This window comes from Perca flavescens, chromosome 1 (assembly GCF_004354835.1).
Source record: "Perca flavescens isolate YP-PL-M2 chromosome 1, PFLA_1.0, whole genome shotgun sequence".
Classification (NCBI taxonomy): domain Eukaryota; kingdom Metazoa; phylum Chordata; class Actinopteri; order Perciformes; family Percidae; genus Perca; species Perca flavescens.
Window position 1 is genome coordinate 41,441,189 of NC_041331.1, and position 24,365 is coordinate 41,465,553.

The following is a 24,365-nucleotide window of genomic DNA, read 5'->3' on the forward strand; positions in this document are numbered from 1 at the left end:
ATGCTCCTGAGGGTAAATTCACATTACCTAAAGTAAGAACAAACAAAGGGAAAACACTGTAATATATAGAGCCATGATTAATTGGAATGCAATGCCTAGTCATGTCATTCAAGAAAATAGAAAACCTCAATTCAAAGTATTACTTAAAGAACATCTAGCTGAGCAGAACTCTGTATTGGATAATACTTAATGAATGATGTTAGTATCATTGAGGGTTCTCTGTGTGCATTTGATTGGTCATATTATAAGTGGACAATGTCATAATCTCATCTCTACGTTTGTGAATAATTTAAATTAGGTACTGTGTTGTCTTATGTTGTGTGTTGAATGTTATGTTTTATTATTATTTTTGTTGTTTTTCTTTCAATGATGTATTAAATGTTGTTTTTTTGGTGGTTGTTTTTAACGTAATGATGCACGTCAATGTATAGCTGCACAAGTTGTGGGTGGACTCCAGGAAGAATAGCTGTGGCTACGGCCCCAGCTAATGGAGATCCCAATAAATCAAATCAAATCAAGCCGAGCATCAAGCTAGGTGACGTAAATTGCGTGAGACAGAGATGTAGTCCACTGAGCGGTTTCACACAAAACTAAGAGGTCATATGACAAACTGACGGCAAACTTAGACTTTATTTGGTTGAAAAATTATCTTTTAAATTGACGAACATAATTTTTGTAATTCATGGCTCAATTCAAACGAGTTCATATTTTTTTTTTCGAAAGATAGGTTCCATGAGGTCCACCGGAAAGGGCGTGACTTGGGCTCTCGATAAAAGTAGAGGACACTAGCGAGCAAAGCCGTGCTGATTGGATAATCACAGCTCAGGAGATTGTGAAAGGAATTGGGGTGCAGCGTATACAAGACCACAACAACTTCCTTTGCAAGGTGTTAACTGGAAAAGGTTATCACTGTTAGAAATGGAGGAATGTAGGTTACAAGAACCTGGTGATCTAGAACTGGAAGAATATAAATCTCAGCTACAGGGAGAACAACAAAAGATTAAAAAGGAGCTTGGCAAACACAAACTATCACATGCTATGAAGAGTTTTATTGACCACTTAACTACAACTGACAAAGACAAAAGAGATTTTTGTGGATAAAACTTCAGCTTAATGCACATTTGCAGGCTGCCATTCAACTACCTTTACTGCGTCACAAGTTGACAGAGCAGAGTGACAAAGAGGAGAAAAACGTGAAAGAGATTGCACAGCTGGATCAGGCTTTGCTAGATAGCTCTTTAGGACTAGAGCATTACATGAGAGAGATGGGGCTGATCTATGAGGTTTCCTTGCAGTCACGAGACACTGCTGATAAAATATCTTGTCTCCCTGGTCTGGCAGCTGAAATGCTGTTGGATGGATATCCTTTAGAGCTTTAGACAATGTCCATTTTGTAAAGTTCCTTGTGAGGCTGGAGGCAAAGAACACAAGAAACATCATGCAGCTGTTCATCGGCCACAAGGTCTCGGTGGATACAGGGATGTGGACACGGTTCCAACACTGTGTACAACAGATGTGCACAGTGACCGTAAATTCAAAAACCCAGAAACTAAATGGGAGTACTATCCTTTCAAGGACTACATGGACTACTATATAGACTGGCACATTCCTCCTGACTCCACCATTGAGGCATCTGACTACTGGAAGTATGTCCTGGTTCAATACAATGAAAGATTTGCTCAAGAATACAAAGCCAAACCAGCTGATGTTCCAGAGGCCTGGAGGAGAATCACAAAGGAACAAGCTCTGAAGGGATTAAAAGATGCCTTCAATATAAAGTGAAGAATGTACAATCCTGAAAAATATCTTTTAAACAAAACATTTAAACATTGAAGAATTTATTAAATATCCAGAGAAATCCAAATGGAAATGGGAACTTAAGTAGGGCATTAAGAAGCTTTAAAAATAGCTAATCTGCTCTTGTGGTTTTCTATTTTATTATGATTACAGCTCTATCCATAATGACTAGTGCTAAAGATGCTGATGTTGTTGATGATGATGTTGAACTACCAAAGCCATGTGAAACAGATGTTTTCTAACATGTTATCTTTAATGTTTGGTATTATTTTACTTCTAACATGTATGTGCAAAACATTTATATCTTTTAATGTGTATATTGTATTTGGTAAGAAGAAATATTGAACACAAATTACTTTTTGCTGACCTGTTTTGTTTTTACCTTTTTTTTTAATATTTACCATTTGTTTTATTGCTTTTAAAAATATGTTAACAAACTTACATAATGACTAGCGAGCACAGAAATGATGATAGGCCTGAGTACAATGACCATGTGATGAGATGTTTCACTTACTTACTATTATTAATGTTACTACTTTTTATTACTTATTCCACTATTTACGTGTTTACAGTTTTATTCTTTAATATTCTTGCTAAATGTACTCTGAAAAGTAATTGATGTGTGCTTGGAGAGTACAAAAACAGCATTAGTTGAAATATATGCATGTTGATGCCAGTGATTCATGTGCAAATACTGTGGCATCCTTTCACATGTTAATGATTAACTTGTTAATAGATGATGTATTGTTGAACAAGTAACAAAGAAGTTAAAAAGCTGGAAATACATTGTTACCTCTAACTTAAACATGCTTTTATTGTTTGATTATTCATTTTTGTTTTTAAATTTTGGGCTAAAGATGACTTTGTTGATGATGTTGAATTATAAAAGCCATGTAAAATAAATATTCTCTAATATATCATCATTATTCTTTCATATTTTTATAATTTGACTTCTATATTTTAGGTATAAGCAAAGCAGTTTTATCTTTTGATGTGTATTTTATAAGTTAGTGAATAAGAAATATATACTGTATGTTGGCGTAATTGTTCATGATTAAAGCTTTAGTGCGTAACTTTTTGATATTAATAAACGTCCGTTACATTCAAGCCGTTGCCAAATGAGTTTCTACAAAGCTAATTAAGACTATCAGCTCCACACAACTCTCTCTGGATCTCTATGTTCAGAAGATTGTGGTGTCAGACGACTTTCTTACTGGGCGGAATAAAGATTCACTGTCCAACACATCAACTATGTTAAGCCTTTTTACACATTCTTATTTTTTACACTTATGTAGAAATCCACAAATGTAATCCATAACAACACATTTTTAAAACATCTCTTCTAAGAGTGTATAACCAAACATAACATGGCTCCTATGAAATATATATATTTGACACGCACTGCAACACTTTTCATTTGTGACAGTGTTTTATTTTGGAAAGAAAAGAGATGCAGGTTTGTCCACACTGGCGGGATAGTGTGTAGGTGTTAACATGAAGCAGAATCACTTCCTGCTTTCTCACATAAGACAGGCTGGGTGGCAGTTGAGCTTAAGACAGGAAGCAACTCACAAGGTTTGACTTTGTTTTTTGCTCCTTTAACAAGAACTGTAAAGTTAATATTAACTAATCTCCTCTTTTTTTCCTCTTTTTAATAACTGGACTCAGGAGAACTGGGTAGAAAGAAGCTTTATGATATAAACACTTTTATTTCAGCTCCTTGTAACATTTCCTGTGCGATGTTTATTCTTTACGTCTACAGTGAGAGAAGCTGGGTGAAGGAATGTAAAACAGGAAACAGCTTTAGTCGGGCTGTCTTAATTTATGTGCATATGTGTTCTAGGTTTTCAGACAAAGATAGCACACATGTTAAAATTCAGTTTTTTACAAAATCTAGTGTCAACATCAACAACAGCTGTTATCTGAGAAAGGTCCAGGGGTCTGTTTCACAAAAGCAAAATATCTAAATCCAGGATAACTGATAAAGCCAGGCTTGACCTAGTCTAATCTGTGCATCCTGGCTTGGTGTGTTTCACGAAGGTCAAGCCAGGCTGAGGAGGAGAGACTAGGTCAAGCCAGGCTGAGGAGGAGAGACTAGGTCGAGCCAGGCATAGGAGGAGAGACTAGGAGCTGAGGAGGAGAGACTAGGAGCTGAGGAGGAGCGACTAGGTTGAGCCAGGCTGAACTAATTCAGATAGATGCGCGTCCACGGATTTCCTCAAAAGACCGCGAGGTCGATCACAGATTTACTGATGCCAAAATGGAGAATACGCATCGTACATACTTTATACAGAGAGAGCAGCAGCTTCTTGTGTATGATGACGTGAAACACATTATTTGAATAAAAAGAAAAGAAACACGGCCGCTGTACTGCAACAGTGAGAGAAAGCGTAGCAGACGATCACGGACCGACTGAATGCGTAAGTAGCTTAAATATATACATTAACGGACCACTGCTCTGAATTTAACCCATCAAGGTAAACTTTATTATCCCACAAGGGGAAATTCATGTGGTCATTCATTTTGCACTCTTGTCACAACATATTCTCTAAACATATAGACACCACAGACAAACCAATAAACATGTATATAACAAAAAAGTAACAGTACAATGGGAATGACAATAACAGAAGTCAACAATCACAATACAAAGAATAAACAATACTACAGAAATGACAAAGACAATCTGACATCTAATGTTTACGAAACATTAAGATAGCTAAAAATAAAAAATATATATATATATAGAAATAACTAGGAGTGGTTGTCAAAAAAGGAAAATTGGATCTACCATCCAGTTAAAGTGCCAGTGCAGGATCAAAGTACTCGCGATGTGCACTGTCATTATACAGTCTGATCGCTGTAGGCACAAATGATTTATTGTACCTTTCCGTTTTAATTCTCTGTTGTAAAATTCTACCAGTTGACCTATTGCTTCTCATAAATTTATGATGAAGAGGGTGAGTGGGGTCATTAAGGATTTGGTCGGTCTTTTTTAGGATAAGCTCATTGTACAGCTGAGTTGCTGACACCTGATCAAGTCCTATGATCTTACTGGCCATCTTGATCATACGCTGCAGTCTCTTTTGGTCCTTAAAGGAACACGCCGACTTATTGGGAATTTAGCTTATTCACCGTAACCCCCAGAGTAAGACAAGTCCATACATACCCTTCTCATCTCTGTGCGTGCTGTAACGCTGTCTGACGGCTCCAGCATTAGCTTAGCCTAGCACAGATCCTGCAGGTAACTGGTTCCAACTAGCCTACTGCTCCAAATTGTGACAAAATAACGCCAACATGTTCCTATTTACATGTTGTGATTTGTAGAGTCACAGCGTGTACAAAAAACAACGTAACATGAGACACAGCCGTCTTCTAACAGTAAACAAACCGGGAACTATATTCTCACAGCAATGTGTTCTATTAATACCCCATCTGGTGCAAATATCAACGTATGCTATTTGCACCCCTGTGCATTTACACAGTTATCCATACTACTCATGTATTACACCTTTTTGGAATATTATCGCCCTGACATTCTTACCCTAACCATAACCAATCCCACTCCTCTTGCCTAAACCTAACCAACCCAACCAGAGCAGGCATATTCATGAGTTTTCCCCTACCACCCTGCAAAAAAAAAATTTGCGTTCCCCACTAACACAGAACGTTTAGGGAACGTTGGGAACGTTAGTTTTTGGTTTTCTAAAGGTTAGTTCGAACCAAACAAAACTAATTTGCGGGCCCTGACTTGCGCAATTGCATGCAAATTATCTAATCCAAAATGAAAAAAACAAGACCGCCTCTCTAGAGAATCAAACTCCAGACCAAAGCTCAGTGTTCTAACCACTCACCTAGCAGTTCTTACAGAATGTTGTACAACTGTTTACCACTTGGTGTCTTCAAGCCGCGGTTGCTAGGCAACCATTAAGTATACAAAAAATAGGTACTAACCTATGGTACTAACCAGAGTGATAGAGAAAGACAGAGTGGCGACACTCCCATTGGATTCCGTTGTACGCTTTTTGCTGCCTACTTCCGGGGTCTGCAGTCTCGGATAGTTCCATACAATCCATTCACGGCGTTGGACTTCATTCATTTCCGACGAGTAACTTCTGAGGTAAGTTGATTAAATAGCTACCTCTTTTGAATTGTCAACTGTCTATATTTTATCAGAGACCGTTTATGATGCATATACTGATCTTTATTTGTATGTGTGCACAGCGTAATTATATATATTTTTATCTTGGTAGCCGACCGATTGCCTGCTAGTTTGTTAGCTCATTTGTTAGCTCGACTTCGCCAGCTGTGAAGGTATCGCTACACCAACAATTACGAAGTTCAGTAGTGAATCTCTGACAACTTTTATTTAGTTAGTTATTGATGTTGGATTACTAGGATCATTAAGGTTGATTAAGGACGGGTTTTATTTAGGTTTTATCTGCTGTGTTAGCTAGTCAGCTAAGTACTGTGTGTCTAGAAATAAGGTTGCGTTTGTTTAATTATACCCTTGAAAGGGCTGTTGGATTACATGTATTAATACAACTTATTCCACACAAAAAATATCAGTGACATATGACAATGACATTTTAAATATGAAAAAGTATTGAGGCAAATTTCTTTTTTTTTTTTTTTTTTTTTTTTTTTACTGTTGATGTTATTTAACGTTTTTTTTCCCACTGTTTTTTAAGTGCAATAATTGCAACATCTTTCCAGAAATCAAGAAGTAATCGTGTTAAATTATTGTGATTTCAATATTGACCGAAATAATTATGATCACATTTCTTTCCATATTCAAGCAGTCCTAGCTGGTGCTGGCGACGGCTGCTGGTGGTGGCTGCTGGCTGCTGAAATAAGAGGCGACTGGAGGCTGCAGACGGTGTGCCGGGGATGGAGAGGCCAAATACATCTATGGCAACCAGTAAGGTAGGGGTCTTCAACGTTTTTTAAGCCAAGGACCCCTTAACTTAAAGTAAGATGCAGCAGGGACCCCCTTCTACATATTGTATAAAATGAAGTTGCATATCATCAGTGGGAATTTATATTTGCTAATAATATGTTGGAATTATGTTAAGGCATTTTAAATTTTTTTTAAAAGACTTTCAAAAATTGGCAATAATTTGGAGGCCCCCCTGCAATGACTCTGAGGACCCCCTGTTGAACATCTCTGCAGTAAGGTGTTTGGCAGTGGACTAGATGTTATGACCTTAGGTGAGAAAGTCTGCTGTTTTGAAATTGCCTTCTTAGTCTGACTCTTGCTGCAAAGGTACCCCTTAATCACGGTTGTTTACCTTCCTCTCAGCCCTGATGCACTTTGATTGAATCCTTAACCTCAGCCTGATATATGTGGAAGATATTTTTTGTTAATTAATCACTTATACTATTCTCCCTATTCCTGGCTCTACTTTTTTGCTCTTATTCATACTTGTTCCCACTTAATTTTTGTTCCACAAACCTCAGCCTGATATATGTGGAGAAGATTTGTTTTATTAAACACTCAGCATCTCAAACACTAACCCCCAAAACTCCTGGCTCCAGATTTACATGCTGCATCCTCCTTTGCAGCGTGCAGATGTTAGGCAGTAGAATCTCCATTTGCTGAAGGGTTTTATAACCAGTGGTGCCAGCGGTAAATCCTATTTGTATTGCTTTTTTTTTTTATTTTCTCCTTTCCAAATGTATTTATTTTTTTCTGTTCTTGTTCTCTCACTCATTGTTCAATAAAAAATATTTTCATCCAAGTGTAATGAGTTGTTATTCTTTAATATATGTGATACTTTGTGTATGGCTTCATCTTAAAATGATCATGGTTGTGTGGTCAACTCCTGCCTCATCAGAAGAAGTGGGCTGGACACTAAATGCTGAATGGACTGTTGCTACTCTGCTTTCTCAATCGCTCTCTGACCACGGGTAAGTGAATCGGAATCACAAGCAAAATCAAGGAAAATACAATAGTCCAGATGTGCAAAAAAGAATATCTTGAATCATATTTGATTTACAAAAGATGTAGTAAGGTTAAGGTTAATCCTTGTGTTATCCTTCGGGTCCCCGGGACTTATTTTATTTTTGACATTTTTGCATTGGCCTGGCGTTAAGCTTCAGGTCCCCGGTGACCAGTGTTGGGCAAGTTACTTCCAAAATGTAATACATTATAGATTACTAGTTACTGTCATTTGAGAGTAATTAGTTATATTACAATATTACTGTCTCTGAATTGTAATGCGTTACACTACTTTTGCATTACTTTTGAGTTACTTTCACCAAAACAACAGCGGAAGTTTGACTTGGCAGCTAGCTTGTGAATTTCACCACTGAATCAATAAAGTCTCCTCTTTATCCACTTTAATACATCACAGATTATTCATATTTTGTATAATTAATATGAATATGCAAAGTAACTAAAGCTATAAAAAATAGATAAGTAAAATGTACAATAGGCAAGTAGGAGAAAATGAAAATACTCAATTAAAAGTACCTTACAGTTGTATTGAAGTAGACTACGGCATTGTTGTAAAATGTTTGTTTAAAGCACTTGAATAAGAAATTCATGTTGTTTAGTTTAAAACAGTCCAAAGGAAATTGTCAATTATAGTGTGATTAAAACTCACTAATAATTATTACCGTTCATGACAGAAACATGTTGAACAGTAAATGGTCACAGTAAAAGACAAGCGTTTTTGGTCGTCAAGCCATTCCACTACATAGTTACTCTCCACGGCTGATAAACTGCAATGATTTACGTGTAACAACCTAAACATTAATTCCCGACATGTTTAAATCTGTCAGCGGCTCAGACACACAGCTGTCCGAGCTGACGTACCGTCACCTGTTGGGACACAGATGTTATGAAATAATATTCACGGCTTTTTTTTCCTGTTAACAAATGCTTCGCGGTGTTACGAAATTCTTAAAAAATGTTGCGTTAAAATGTGTTGTAACTCGGGTTACTGAGATTGTAACGGATAATAATATTACCAAAATTTAGTTTTTAGTAATGCAAAAAGGAATACATTACTGTAATTGCGTTACTTTTGTAACGCGTTACTCCCAACACTGCCGGTGACCCTTGCGTACTATGCGATGTCATTTAATGTGAACTGGCACGGGGGGAGGGGGGGTCCCAGACATCTCAGAACAAACGCCTTTGTACAGGCTAATACAAAATGTAAATAAACTAAAGTCCCCGTGACACAAAGGACAATACAGGACAGTAGCCTAGTGCTATCATGCTAACACGGACGTGAAGCGTTCCCTCCAAAACTTAAAAACGTATCTATACATAGCTTTCAGTTGTCACCCTACCACTCCAAATGTAAAACTGACATTTACAAATATGCAATAACAATCAAACAAATACACGGGTATGTGTTTTTATTCATATTACCATTCAATATCACAATCGCTGCGGTCAGTCCCATAGTAGAATATGACAGCGCTGCGTGTGTTTGGAACTATACAGGCTTGCATGAACCACGTGACCACTCCGCTAGCGAGATCGAGTGTCGCAACTCTTATATCTCTATGGCTCTGGTACTAACTAACGGTTGTATGCTTTCACTGAAGACAGAAAGCGCAACTGTAGTATCCATTTTCCGCTAGAAATTCAATTGTTATAAACTTTAGAGACAAAACTTCCCTAATATGCCAGTTTCTGCTGTCATGGAAGATGAACGTCCGCCGTGATTTCGGTGCACGCGAGCAACGTTTTTTTGTTGTTACGTCACAGGGTGTAAATAGCTCAGCTGTGTGGCCGAGGCTATTCGTACCGGGGGTGCAAATAGACACTCCGTAAAAATAAATAGTTGCAACCATAAAAGGGTTTGAAAACGTTTATTTTGAACACAAGTCCTAATACGATCCCTAATTTTTATGTGGGTTAATCCTTATTTGTGCGCGTTTCTGAAGAAAATAACAAACAAAAAGAAAATGTAACTCATTTCCATCACTTTAAACAAAACTGATCGGAGAAATGTTAATGTTATTCTCTATCGTAATGGGAGCAGTGAGTCTGCGTCTTCGCTGCACACAGACGGTGTAGGCCTAGTAACGACAGGAACCGCATGTCGCCCTCCATCTGCAGCCTCAACCTTGCTTTTAATCAGGGTCAAGGGCCAGGCAGAAAACCCAAACTCACACAAGTAAGCGGACGTGAATGGGATAAGTACTTTTATGGGACTGGAACTATGTCTGCACTGACAGCCAAAAGTGTGCAAGCGACACTTCACTCACGCATCTTCTGTTAAAACTCCACATTAGAGCTCAGGTCAAGTAGGGCCTCCTCCTCTTGGATGCTTAATCCATCACGGAGCTCTGCTGGGAAACTGAATGGATTTATAACCCATTAATTTTCCATGGTGTCCTCTCCAAAATAATCCCAAAACTGCTCGCGCAACCCCTTCAAATGCGCAGTGGCAACGGCCAGTCCTGCCTTCTCCAAAACATCCTCCAAGGTTGGAAACTTTTCCACTGAGCCCTGTTCCACGCGAGTCCAACACAGGTCCAACTTTTTCCTAAATGCAGATACTTTATCATGTACCAAAAAGACATGGCACTCCTTCCCATAGATCATTTTATTATTTTTTATATTTTTTTAATATTTACATGCTTTTTTCACACCTACTACGCACACCTTTCCTCAGAGTCTCTCTCTTTTTCCAACGTGACAGATGAAACCTCTCACTTTTGACCCAAACAGGTGTTACTTTATGTGAATGTATACATTTTTAAATAAACAAATGTCCTTGGTAACTTTGGCCCAAAGTAATCTGTGATAAACCGTAGCCTATACAATGTTTCATCTGATTATTTATTTTAGTCAAAATAATCCAGCAATTATGTTTTTTAGTACTCGTTCGAATTCAAGATGTATAAGCTCAGATCAATGAGGCATACAGGCCATAAATAACAAATATATACATTTCTTTTTTATTATTCATAAGAATTTAAGTTAATAACAACAACATCTTGAATAAAGAATAAATGTATTATTTACATTTTTATGATGAGTATTAATGGAACGGTCATTTTAGACCGGGAACAAAAAATAGTTTAACATGACATTGAACAAAACAGGGTTAAACGATGAGATGGGTCTTCCCCTCTCCTACTCTCCTACAAAAACAGATCGTGCCTTTTGTCTGACAACTGTCAATGCGTGAACATGTTTACATTTATTTCAATAGATTTTAGTCAGTTAAGCCAAATAATTGGGTGACAAATAGCATGCATATAGACTATTAATTTTACAGGCTAACAAATACAGTGTAGGTAAACTCTTATTTTGAAAAACAATGAATGCATATCCTGCCAATCAGATTTAGCACCACCCACAGGGGAAAATCGGAATATCAAGTGTTTTTTCTGATTTCCAAGCAAGAACGGGAAAACCAAAAATCAAGTCATAATTTCGTTTTTTCGTTTTTCAAAAAAAATGGAAAAACGGAAAAAGGAGTTGTTTTCTCGTTTTTTCGATTTCATATGTGAAAGCAAAAACAAAAGAACGAACGGTACCTGGACCGAGAAAGGTTGCTGAAGATCACTTACGGTAGGGTTAGGCACAGCGAAACACCACACGAATTTCGGACAGTGAAAGTTTGCCTCGGGGGCGTGGTCACGAAAACAACACCGCAACATTTTTTAAAGATTCCCGGGCTGTCAGAAGACAGGGCGGTAAAAATGCACAGCAGCAAACCATCGGTAAAATGTTAGCTCATTAATGCTCTGGTAACCTGGCTATGTAGCCTAGCTGCCTTGCTATGCTTACAATGAAATGCAATGTCCGAACATGCTAGCGGTTGACCTGTCGGCTTTCTGAATCATTTTGAGTGTTTAAACTATCTACAGTGGTCTATTTGGTGGTGTGTTTGCCCTGTTTAAGTTCGTCTGACATATAAACAACAATCCGTGTTGCTACAAGCGTCAATGTTCTCCACCAAAACATGTAATCAAACAAATGCACAAGTAGCCTAGCTAGCTAGCTGCCTGGCTAGACTTTACAATGAAATGCAATGTCCGAAAATGCTAGCGATTAGCCTGTCGGCTAGCTGAAAAGTTTGAGTGCTACAGTGGTCTATTTAGTGGTGTATGTGCCCTGACTTAAGTTTGTGTGTCATATAAATCACAATTTGTGTTGATACAAGTACCAATGTTCGTGTAGAAACATTTTAATCACTTAAAAAATTTCATTATACAGCTCTGATAACCTCCGTCATCTTGGTCAGACTTTTTTTGTAACTCCCGCCTCCAAACACAAACACACGTACTTGATTGGTTCTCGAGTGGTCCTCGATTTGAATAAAGATAAACTTTCGTCAACTTTATTTCCCTCCCCTCGGCGATTCGCTCTCATCTCGCTGAATCAGGGCGATTTTCGTCTCCATTCAACCTCAATGAGAGCGAAGCGAAATTTCGCTGTGTGGAAACCTACAGTTAGAAGCCTCGTTCATTAAAGAGCTCATATTATGCTCATTTCCAGGTTCATAATTGTATTTAGAGGTTGTACCAGAATAGGTTTACATGGTTTAATTTTTAAAAAACACCATATTTTTGTTGTACTGCACATTGCTGCAGCTCCTCTTTTCACCCTGTGTGTTGAGCTCTCTGTTTTAGCTACTGAGTAGGGCTAGGCGATATTGAGAAAATTTGATATCACGATATTCTTGACCAAATACCTCGATATCGATATTGCGGCGATATTCTAGGGTTGACAATTGGTGCTTCAACAAAATATGTCCATATGTCCATCCAGTCAGAAGCAGAGTATGAGGGCGGGCCCTGACAGTACCTAGGTAAGGACTACTAGCCAGTCAGAAGCAGAGTATGAGGGCGGGCCCTGACAGTATCTAGGTAAGGACTACTAGCCAGTCAGAAGCAGAGTATGAGGGCGGGCCCTGACAGTACCTAGGTAAGGACTACTAGCCAGTCAGAAGCAGAGTATGAGGGCGGGCCCTGACAGTACCTAGGTAAGGACTACTAGCCAGTCAGAAGCAGAGTATGAGGGCGGGCCCTGACAGTATCTAGGTAAGGACTACTAGCCAGTCAGAAGCAGAGTATGAGGGCGGGCCCTGACAGTACCTAGGTAATGACTACTAGCCAGTCAGAAGCAGAGTATGAGGGCGGGCCCTGACAGTACCTAGGTAAGGACTACTAGCCAGTCAGAAGCAGAGTATGAGGGCGGGCCCTGACAGTATCTAGGTAAGGACTACTAGCCAGTCAGAAGCAGAGTATGAGGGCGGGCCCTGACAGTACCTAGGTAAGGACTACTAGCCAGTCAGAAGCAGAGTATGAGGGCGGGCCCTGACCGTATCTAGGTAAGGACTACTAGCCAGTCAGAAGCAGAGTATGAGGGCGGGCCCTGACCGTATCTAGGTAAGGACTACTAGCCAGTCAGAAGCAGAGTATGAGGGCGGGCCCTGACCGTGATCTAGGTAAGGACTACTAGCCAGTCAGAAGCAGAGTATGAGGGCGGGCCGTGACCGTATCTAGGTAAGGACTACTAGCCAGTCAGAAGCAGAGTATGAGGGCGGGCCCTGACCGTATCTAGGTAAGGACTACTAGCCAGTCAGAAGCAGAGTATGAGGGCGGGCCGTGACCGTATCTAGGTAAGGACTACTAGCCAGTCAGAAGCAGAGTATGAGGGCGGCCCTGACAGTACCTAGGTAAGGACTACTAGCCAGTCAGAAGCAGAGTATGAGGGCGGGCCCTGACCGTATCTAGGTAAGGACTACTAGCCAGTCAGAAGCAGAGTATGAGGGCGGGCCGTGACCGTATCTAGGTAAGGACTACTAGCCAGTCAGAAGCAGAGTATGAGGGCGGGCCCTGACAGTACCTAGGTAAGGACTACTAGCCAGTCAGAAGCAGAGTATGAGGGCGGGCCCTGACCGTATCTAGGTAAGGACTACTAGCCAGTCAGAAGCAGAGTATGAGGGCGGGCCTTGACAGTAGATTTGTGTCTGACATCATGGACGCGTTGGTAACGATAACCTCACGAAATCAAGGCGGCCGCAGTTTATAGAGCTCTCCACCGACTGCAAGACCTAGGCCATGATGGGAAACGCCTGGCTCTCAGCTGATCAAACAGCTGATTGGTTTAGAATCGACTTAAAAATATGACATTTTTATTGTTGAACTGGAGGGATTTCGATTTGAAGCTTCTTTCTGTTAACAGAACACATGACCGCATGGGTATTTAAAGAGGCTACTCTAATCAAAACAACTGAAGATTGTGTAGAAGCTAATATATGGGTCTGATAACATTTAAATACATCGTAATCAGATCTAATCAGATGTGAGTGTTTGCTCTTTGTCTTCGCATTATTAATAATAACTGAGTGCACAGGAGAACTGTATGGGAAGTTGCTTTATGATATAAAATCACTTTCTGACTTCAGCTCCTTACCTGTGTGATGTTTATTCTTCTTCAGTGAGAGCAGCTGGGTGAAGAAATGCAGAATGGGAAACTGGTTTACGACTTGGTTTAGGTGGCTTTTGGATCCAGAAACATCACAGAGTGGTAAGATGATGGCTCACAGGCTGTATACACACCAGCCTCTGATGAAACTGGTCCAAGCCCGAGGGGGCTGGGAACCGCATATGCAAGGCATTATTTATTTCTACCAAGCTTTATTTGTTCTTCATCTTTCAGGTCTTTGTCTAATCAGCTCCAACAAAACAGAATCTCTGAACCTCTTTATAGCAGTTCATGAGTTGATGAGTTGTGGGTCCTGATTATTTTGTCTATTCACAACAGTCAACGCCCAGGATAGAAGTGTCGCCTTCGCACCTCAGTTTAGTGATTTCAAGGGAAGGGATCTAAAAATCAACATCAAGAATATTGGTAAATGTTTCCCCTGAGTTTATAAATCAAATAAAACACATTTATGTTTAAATATGTACCGGATTAAAATGTAACATGTTTGTGTTAAAATTAAACCACCAACATTTCTTAAGACATGTTTCATGTTTGTGTTTCAGCCTCGTCTCCTGACAGGGAGACAAAAGCTGCTTCTCCCAAAAACAAAGGTATTGTGTTTGTTAACAGATTTTTCACAATCAAACGACAACAACAAAACTTCACCTTACTTCTCTAATTAAAACATAACTACACTGAATTATTATAAGGTTCTGTGGAGATTACATTGTTGAAGCTAAAATGTTTTCTTATTCTTCACATGTTTTGTTTGCTAACATAAATCTTGTTAGCCTTCCAGCATCTGAGCATCTTGTTGGTGTAATGATCTAAAATGAATGACAGTTATTTAGGGTTACTTGCACTTATATGGACCAGATATCCGTCCAAGTAAATCTGGACATGCATATGAAAATACCAAGGCACACATACTCTATTTGCTAATGTGGAAGAGTATGTGAAAATAATGTAACTATGATTTCATTCATCTTTCAGCAAACATTCAAAGGTGCCGACATAACTTAAAATCTTTCCTTAAAAATACAACAAAGGATCTGTCACAAGGAAAAAAGGGATATGGATCATTAACTCCTTTACACAAGACCTATACGGAGCTTTACATCAGACAAGGAGGCAGTGGGGAGGTTAATAGTATGCATGAAGTTGTTTACTTGGAATGCAAAAGGAGTTTGATTGAGAAGAAAATCGAGGTCAATAACATTCTTCAACCTTTAAAAAATGAGGAAAAACCTCAGAGAGTTCTGACGAAAGGAATCGCTGGCATTGGAAAATCTGTCGCTGTGCAGAAGTTCACTCACGACTGGGCAACAGGAGAAGCCAATGAAACTACTGATTTCATATTTCCATTCACATTCAAAGACTTAAACTTGATAAAAGATAAGGATTGGAGTCTTGTGACGTTAATAAGTAACTATTTTGTTGAAGTAAGGGATTTAAAAGAGTCAGACTACAGCGAATCAAGTGTTTTGTTCATCTTCGACGGCCTGGACGAAAGCCAATTACCTCTGGACTTCCACAACAATGAGATGTGCCGTGATGTTACAAAGACCACAACATTAGACGTCCTGCTGACAAACTTAATCTCAGGGAAACTGCTGCACAAAGCCTCAATCTGGATCACAAGTAGACCAGCTGCAGCCGCTAAGATTCCTCCTGAGATCTTCAAAAGGGTGACCGAGGTACGAGGCTTCAAAGATGAGCAGAAGGAGGAGTACTTTCAGAAGAAAGTTAGTGACAAGTTAATGGCTCAGAAGATCTCCGATCATCTTCAGTCAAAGTCGCAAAGAAGTCTGTACATCATGTGCCACATCCCAGTCTTCTGTTGGATTTCAGCAACGGTTCTCCAGAGTCTCCTAACAGACACAGAACAAGCAGAGTTGCCCAAGACTGTGACTGAAATGTACACGCACTTCCTGATCATCCAGACAAAGCTGAATAAATATAACAAAGATGTGATCATGAAATTGGGAAAGCTGGCATTTGAACAGCGTCAGAAGGGCAGCATACTCTTCTATGAAAACAAGTTTAAAAGTTGTGGAATTGATCTGAAAGAAGATGCAGTTAATTCAGGAGTTTGTACACAGATCACAATAAAAGAATCTGGTCTACACAAAGACTTTCTGGCAGCTCTGTACGTGTTAGAGACTTTCTTAGATATCGGAGAAAATCTGCTTTGCAGCCAGACAAGTGTGAAAGTGCCATCAGAGAAAGGAGAGCATCCCATCTTCCTCCTCCACCAGAACGCAGTGGATATGGCTTTGGACAGCGATAATGGACAATGGGACTTGTTCCTGCGCTTCCTGCTCGGTCTGTCACAGGATAAAAATCAGGAGCTTCTTCAGAAACAAGTTGGATTCATAGGAAGACGTCCACAGAGCAACCAGGAGACAATCAAGTTTATTCATGAGAAGATCAAGAAACTGTCCAACAGCGACAAGAGCATCAACTTGTTCCACTGTTTAAATGAGTTGGGTGACCAGTCTCTGGTAAAGTATGTCCAAAAGTGCCAGAGCTCAGGAGATTTTAGTAATCTCTTACCTGAACATTGGTCAGCTCTGGTCTTTCAGCTGTTCGTTTCCAATGAAGACCTGGATTTGTTTGACCTGAGGAAATACCAAGGATCAGATGAAGTTCTGGAGAGGCTGCTGCCAGTGCTCAAAGCATCAACGAAAGCTTGGTAAGTAGCCGGCTATTTTCATAAAACAGACATTTCAACCTCTCCATTTTCAAAAATAACATTTGTACAGTCAGTTTTCAGAAAAGTGTTTATTTTTATGTACCCGTGTATGTATGCCGCCAATGCCGTAAAGAGAATGGCAAACCTGTAGGTGGCGGTGTAACGAGAAGCTCAAGCCCACGTTAGCCAATCAGAATCCTGAAAATAGCAACAACAGCGAGGAATCACTTACTCTTTCTCTCTAGCAGCCGAAACCTCTGTTTGTCTCAGTTTACATGCAAACGTGCAAACGAAGATTTCCCAAATCTCCACTCTGGCCGGAGTTTTAGTAAGACTCATTTTCAGAGGAGGATTCTCTGTTTGCGTGTAAATGAAGGGCACAAACGAAGGGAAATGTCTCAGTTTTTAAACAGCGCCTAAGTGTAGAGAACAGAGGGAAGTGTTTGTTAACAGTCATTTTGTTTTTAACTTTAGGTTAAGGTACTGTGACCTCACCGACAGATGTTGTGAAAAGATTTCATCAGTTCTCAGCTCAAAGTCGTCTGGTCTGGAGGAGTTAGACTTGAGTGGAAACTATCTGCTGGACTCTGGAGTGGAGCTGCTCTGTTACGGTCTAAAAAGTCCCAACTGCAAACTCCAGAGACTCCGGTAAGAACATCCAGATGCACAGCATGTTTGTGATGATTCATAATACAAGTAATGTGGACTTTGGGACACTTAAACAGGGAGTAGTTTACTTTTCTTTCATGTTACAGTGAACAGATGAAATATTCCCTTCAGATATCTTATATCATGTGGTAATAATAATGTACATTTACAATCTTTAATCGTTCTCTGTTTTTCTCAGAGTCGGATGTTTCAGGTGGATATCAGTTTTAACTTTGTCCAGAGATAGCTCCTAGCTTAGCACAAAGACTAGCAGCAGGGGGAAACTGTTAGCACAGCTCAATTAGAAGAGAAAAGCTCACCTCCAAGTCTGTCTGACGTACATGTTACATGTAACTAACAAGATTCAACATGAAAGGTGGAATACTTCAATTTTAATGAGGCTGCTACTATTTTTTGTGCTAAGTTAAACACATTCTGCAACTTAACTAAACTGGACACACAGAGATGAAAATATACATAATATTATCTGACTTGGGGACATTTAACATCTAAATTATTGTCCAGCTGGCTAAAACTCTCTTGTTGACCGTACTCCTGAAAATGATCCAATTCTGATGTTCAACGTGTGTGAGTCAGATCTAATTATTCATATTTTCTAATTAGTTTTAAACCTCAAAGCTTCATGAAGCAACATAGAACTAAATGAAACTGTCACCTACATGCAACATCAGAGACTAAAGACCAGTTCAGACCAAAGATTCACCATGAGTCAAAATCATAATAATATGTTAATGAGTACTTGTCAGAGACACATTTTTACACTAAAAGTCTATTTACATTCTTATTAAATAAATGATTTATACCAGACTATAATGTAGTTGTGAGCACATATAAGGACATTTATTAAACTCTTAATCTGCTCACAGATACTTTAGTTATACAACATTTATGATATTTTTATTTATTTTTATAATTCTCTTCCACAAAAAGTTAGAGCACAAAACAAACTCTGATCTGAAAACTGTTTAAATGTCTCCTTCCAGTCTGAGCGACTGCTGGTTAACAGCAGCCGGCTGCCAGTCTTTGACCTCTGCCCTCAGCGACTCCTCTGATCTCAGAGAACTCGACCTGAGCCTCAACGGCCTGGAAGACCAGGGGGTGGAGCTGCTCTCTGATTGGCTGAGGAAACCCCAGTGTAGACTGGAGATACTGAGGTGAGACTTCTCAGACAGTTTTCTGTAATTCTTTCTTCCCTGGACACCTGTTCTGAGAATAATATAATTTATATAGCTTTTAATTTCAGACCATTTCAGTGTTAATCAGAATTTCCCCCGTTGATCACCTATCTATTTCTATTTTGGAGTATCTGTTATTCCTGATCAGGCCGTGTGATGCTTTAAAATCCCCACAGTGACTGTGTTTACATTTTTTCATTCACTGTGTGATGCAGAGCGACAGTGAGCTACACACACAGATTCATAGAACTGGAGTTACATCCAGTAACTTCTAACATTATTGTCTCATTACTCAACAGGAGACAAACCTTTGTCTCCTGTCACTGCAGTGATTACTGTCTCCTGTAATCACTGCAGTGTTTCCCATACATAGGTTCTACTTTGACACACCGCCCAGGTGGATTGAGATCTGCCCAGGTAGATAAAATATGAATTAAAATCTTTTTCCAAACATTTTATCTGCTGAACCGTTAACATTTGGCAAAAAAAACTTTTTCTACACAATGCTTCGGTTCATGGAGTCATGTGAATCAGCAGCACCGAGATCTGGCGGGTTGAATATGGCAGTAATAACTGGTCTTAATGGAAGGCAGGAGCTGCAGGTTAATGGTGGTGCTTCCCGCCTGATGTATGTTCGGGGAGAAATAAACATCTTAGCTTCTGAGAGGAGGGGAGGATGGGGGGGGGTCCTGCGCTCCCTATGCGCTCATACAGTATGGAGATGCAACATCAGTTATTCTCCCAAAACAGTGCGTTCATTCACACAGCGTCCAACACAGAAAACGTCCAAAAAGTGACAGAGAGAGCCCGCTGAGCTGTTACAGCGCGCCGGTACTTTGTCTCCGGTGAAGTGTCTCATTTTGGATGATCTGAATATTCAGGGTCTCATGGCAGAGTTTATTAGCCGAACTCCAGAGCGCAAATCTACGTTAGGTGTACCGAAATCATCGTAAGGTAGAGACACGGTGTCTTACATCTCTGCGTCTTCTTCCTACTGCCGTGCAGGCCCAGGTGGTAGCCTATATTTTGCCTAGTTTGATTGGGTATTTATGTAAGCCTATCATAAAGAAGCAAATAGTCTGTAACTTTTTAGAATTTGTCACATACTGTCGGAAAAGAAAGCTTTTGCATAGTCTGTTACTTTGTGGCACTTAAGGCGTCTACACACCGGGCCGAAAATCTGCCGTTGGACAGTCTGGCAAGGTCCGTGACTTGAGTGTGTGTGGTGTGTACCGTGCCGTCGTCCGTTGGAGGAGCGGTCAGCCTTCATTTTGTCAAACCCGACGTGTTCAGATGGAGACACGGCAGTGGCGTGCGGGATGAGCTTGACTAAGCCTCTCAAAATCTGACGAAAATCTTTTAAACTGACCTTTGTTGATCTGAAATGAAGACAGATTCAGCAACTGCATGGCCTTTCTGCATGGCATTTCTCTCTTAAAATGTTTTCAGAAACACGTTTCAGTGAACTATCTTCTTACAATATGAGATTGTATTCTGAATCAGCCACCGTTAATGGCCGTTTGAAAAAATCCCAAATCCGGAAGCAGCAGCCAGACCCATGTGACACATTCGTCCAATCACTAATAAAATCATCTGACAGTCTCCACATCTCCAAAAGAGTTTTATTTAAGCCTTTGACCTGATGAGGAAAAAGCTGCTGCTGATGATAAAATTAATTAGTCTGTTGAATTGTAATGCTGAGTCAGAACTTACACCCAGATTTGTTTACTGTGTGACACAGTCATGTGACAAAAATTCATCCAATCAGCAAATGATTGTATAAAAATCTGTTACCCAATTCAACTGTTTTTATATGTTTGTGAAATAACTTAACAAAGAAATTTAACTTAGGTTTTCCTTTTTTAAATGTTTTTTATACCATGTGATATACTGCTCAAAGACATTTGGGATATACAGTTGGGTCCGGAAGTATTTTTACAGTGACACAATTTTCATAATTTTGGCCCTGTGCGCTAACACAAAAGAAATCATTTGTAGTGCAGACTTTCAGCTTTATTTTGAGGGTATTTACGTCAAAATTGGAGGAAGTGTTTAGGAATTACACACATTTTCATACATAGTCCCCTTATTTCAAGGGACCTAAAGTAATTGGACAAATTAATATAAATTATAAATTAAATGTTCATTCTCAATACTTTGTTGAGAATCCTTTGCAGGCGATGACTGCCTGAAGTCTGGAACCCATAGACATCACCAAACGTTGGGTGTCCTCCTTTGGGATCCTTTGCCAGGCCTTGACTGTTTGTTTGCAGGTCTTTGTGCCTTAAGTTTTGTCTTAAGCAAGTGGAATGCATGCTCGATCGGATTGAAATCAGGGGATTGACTCGGCAAGTGTAGAATATTCCACTTCTTTTGCCTTGAAAAACTCCTGGGTTGCCAATTAAAGGAGAATTCCGGTCGATTTCAACCCGTAGCTCTGTTGTTAGTAAATCAGGAGTACTGTCAGTAGCGAGGAAAACGAAAACAAACGGTGCCGCCTACACCGAGTTATCCTCCTGCTAGATTTTGCACCCAACAGTCTTAAACAAGGCTTAAACAGGGCAAGTTTTAAACGTGTTTTTAGCCTCTAAACATGTTCAAAATGCCATTACTAGTGCTTAGCCATGTGCAGTTATTCCTTACGAGGGAACACAGCGAATTTGACGGCAGTAGATGTGACAGAAAGGCATAAAAGTTGTGTTAATCCTTACCTCTGTTTATGTACTGCTTTTCGGTCAAGTCCACAGCAATCGAGTGCCGATCTCATACAATCTAATATTCCAAAAGGCATTTTTTCCACAAAAAAATAATCTGCCGAGGTCCTGTCCATAGTAATGAGCATGTATCAACAGGCTGTAACCTGACACCGCAGTGGAGCACAGCTGACCTGCAGTTCAGGAGTTCATTAGCATTGTTAACCTAACAACGGCGGAGACTGCCTGTGGCAGAAGCAGGGAGGAGCTCACAGAGCTGACAGACGGAGCTTGGAGTTAGATCAGGACTAATATGAGAAAATGCTTCGAGTTTGTGCCTTTCCAAATTGCGGCAACCAAATGAAGAGATATTTGAGCTTGAGCTTTCACCGTCTACAACCTCCGCAGCCAGGAGATTTTACAGTTCAACCAGAATTCTCCTTTAACTTTGTTGAATTTGGCTGAATATGAACAGACAGAATGTTCCTATAGACTTCAGAATTCAGGCGGCTGCATCCATCTTCTGTCATATCATCAAGAAACACTAGTGACCCGGTGCCACTGGAAGCCGTGCATGCCCATGCCATTACACTGCCTCCACCATGTTTTATAGATGATGTGGTGTGCTTCGGGTCAAGAGCCGTCCCAAGCCTTCTCCATACTTTTCTCTTCCCATCATTCTGGTACAGGTTGATCTTAGTTTCATCAGTCCAAAGAATGCTGGTCCAGAACTGGGCTGGCTTTTTTAGATGGCTTCTGGCTAACTCTAATCTGGCTTTTCTATTCTTGAGGCTTATGAATGGTTTGCACCTTGTGGTGAACCCTCTGTATTTGCTCTCGTGAAGTCTTCTCTTTATGGCAGACTTGGATAATGATACGCCTACTTCCTGGAGAGTCTTTTTCACTTCACTAGATGTTGTGAAGGGGTTCTTCTTTACCGTGGAAAGGATCCTGCGATCATCAACCACTGTTGTCTTCCGTGGACGTCCAAGCATTTTTGTATTGCTGAGCTCACCAGTGCGTTCCTTTTTTCTCAGAATGTACCACCTCAGAATGTACTTTACTTGCATTGAGAGCTCCTTTGACCACATGTTGTGGATTCGCAGCAACAGCAATGAAACAGCAACCTGAAATCAACTCCAGACCTTTTATCTGCCTAATTGATAATGAAATAATGGAGGAATAGCCCATACCTGCTCATGAAACAGCTTTTGACTCAATTGTCCAATTACTTTAGGTCACTTGAAATAAGGGGACTATGTATGAAAATGTGTGTAATTCCTAAACCCTTCCTCAAATTTTGATGTAAATACCCTCAAAATAAAGCTGAAAGTCTGCACTACAATTCATTCATCTCGATGATTTTTGTGTCACTGTCGAAATACTTCCACACCCAACTGTATTCCTGCTTTTGGCCATGGTTGCACTTGTTAATTTGAGCTGCGTGACTTGCAGATAAAGGGAAAATGCTTACTAATGTCTTAGTGTTTCAAGGTTTTTGTTGTTATTATAACTTTTATGAAACATCTTTTATATGATTACAGCTGTTTAACTGTGTTGTTATTAATGATCTGTTCATACAGCAGCCTCTCCTTTGTCTCCACAGGAGGAGTTATAGATGTTAATACATTAAGAAACACTAAATCTGCTCACAGCTGCATTATAGTTATACATTTATTATATTATTTATTTTAAATTTAGTATATTTCACAAAAGTTAGAGCACAAAACAAACTCTGATCTGAGCACTGTGTTTAAATGTCTGCTTCTAGCCTGAGCGACTGCTTGTTAACAGCAGCCGGCTGCCAGTCTTTGACCTCTGCCCTCAGCGACTCCTCTGCTCTCAGAGAACTCGACCTGAGCCTCAACGGCCTGGAAGACCAGGGGGTGGAGCTGCTCTCTGATTGGCTGAAGTGTAGACTGAAGATACTCTTTAAATGAAAGAGACTGGGGATATCATCTAAGAGGACAATGTATGTTCAAGCAACCTCTTGTGCGAACTGCGGTTAAAAATATGTGTGTTTCAGTTTGTGGGGTGACCTTATGGAATGTACTGAACAATGACATCAAACAGAGCCATGATATCATTCAGTTCAAAAATAGATTAAATAAATCAATACTTGAACAATACAGAAAAGAATAGACCGAAACATAGGAATGGAATTGCTCTTGTGAAGTCTCGTGAAGGTATTGTTGTATATTGCTGTATTGTTGTAAGTTATTGTAAGACCTGAACGACTGTATGCTGTATTTGCATATCTATTTGCTTTATAATAATATGATTTTGTGAAATAGGGGCAGGACCAAATAAGCTAATTGCTTCCGCCTCCTCCTTCTCGAACTAATCCTTTTCTAGTTTTGTTGAATTCTGATTGTTGTGTTTTATTTTGTGGTTTAACATTTTTAGATTTGTATTTGTTTTGTTTTCTTATGCAACATTGTTGATTGTTCGAGATACAATAAATAAATAAAACTAAATACTGAGGTGAGACTTCTCAGACAGTTTTCTGTAATTCCTTCTTCCCTGGACACCTGTTCTGTTAATAATATAAATGATCTAGCTTTTAATGTCAGATCATTTTAGTGTTATTCAGACTCAGACTGCCATCATGTTTCAATCTGGCGCTTCATCCTAACACAGTACAGTTAAGTAAAACATTTACTGTTCGATACAACTCAAGTAGCAGCCAATAAGTCCGAATATTATGGTTGTTTAAAGGAACAGTTTGACATTTTGTGGAATATGCTTTTTTTGTCACTCAGTCAGATGTTTAAACTGATACCACTCTCATGTCTGTACACTAAATATAAAGCTACAGCCACTTAGTTTAGCATAAAGGCTGGCAACTGCTAGCTGGCTCTGTCTGGATTGTTTAATCTGTAATCAAACGGTCTCTGACGAGCCTCTGACCACCATCTTCAGCCAGA

The 24,365-nt window shown here is 39.7% G+C and overlaps 1 protein-coding gene and 1 pseudogene across 2 annotated transcripts; both read left to right on the top strand.

The window, feature by feature from the left end:
- Nucleotides 1–24,365, top strand: part of LOC114556638 (interferon-induced very large GTPase 1-like) — a 33,529-nt pseudogene continuing 9,164 nt past the window's right edge.
- LOC114546884 (NACHT, LRR and PYD domains-containing protein 3-like) lies at nucleotides 3,330–23,860 on the top strand. Of its 2 annotated transcripts, XM_028566141.1 has the most exons (8): nucleotides 3,330–3,372; nucleotides 14,220–14,308; nucleotides 14,546–14,632; nucleotides 14,770–14,817; nucleotides 15,200–16,901; nucleotides 17,376–17,549; nucleotides 18,554–18,724; nucleotides 23,210–23,860. In XM_028566141.1, exons 2-8 carry the CDS (start codon nucleotides 14,248–14,250, stop codon nucleotides 23,376–23,378), a joined length of 2,412 nt encoding a protein of 803 aa, XP_028421942.1. In that variant the 5' UTR covers nucleotides 3,330–3,372; nucleotides 14,220–14,247; the 3' UTR covers nucleotides 23,379–23,860. The 2 variants fall into 2 exon arrangements, with proteins under 2 accessions (XP_028421942.1, XP_028421864.1); XM_028566063.1 differs by lacking the exon at nucleotides 3,330–3,372 and having other exon boundaries at nucleotides 13,660–14,308.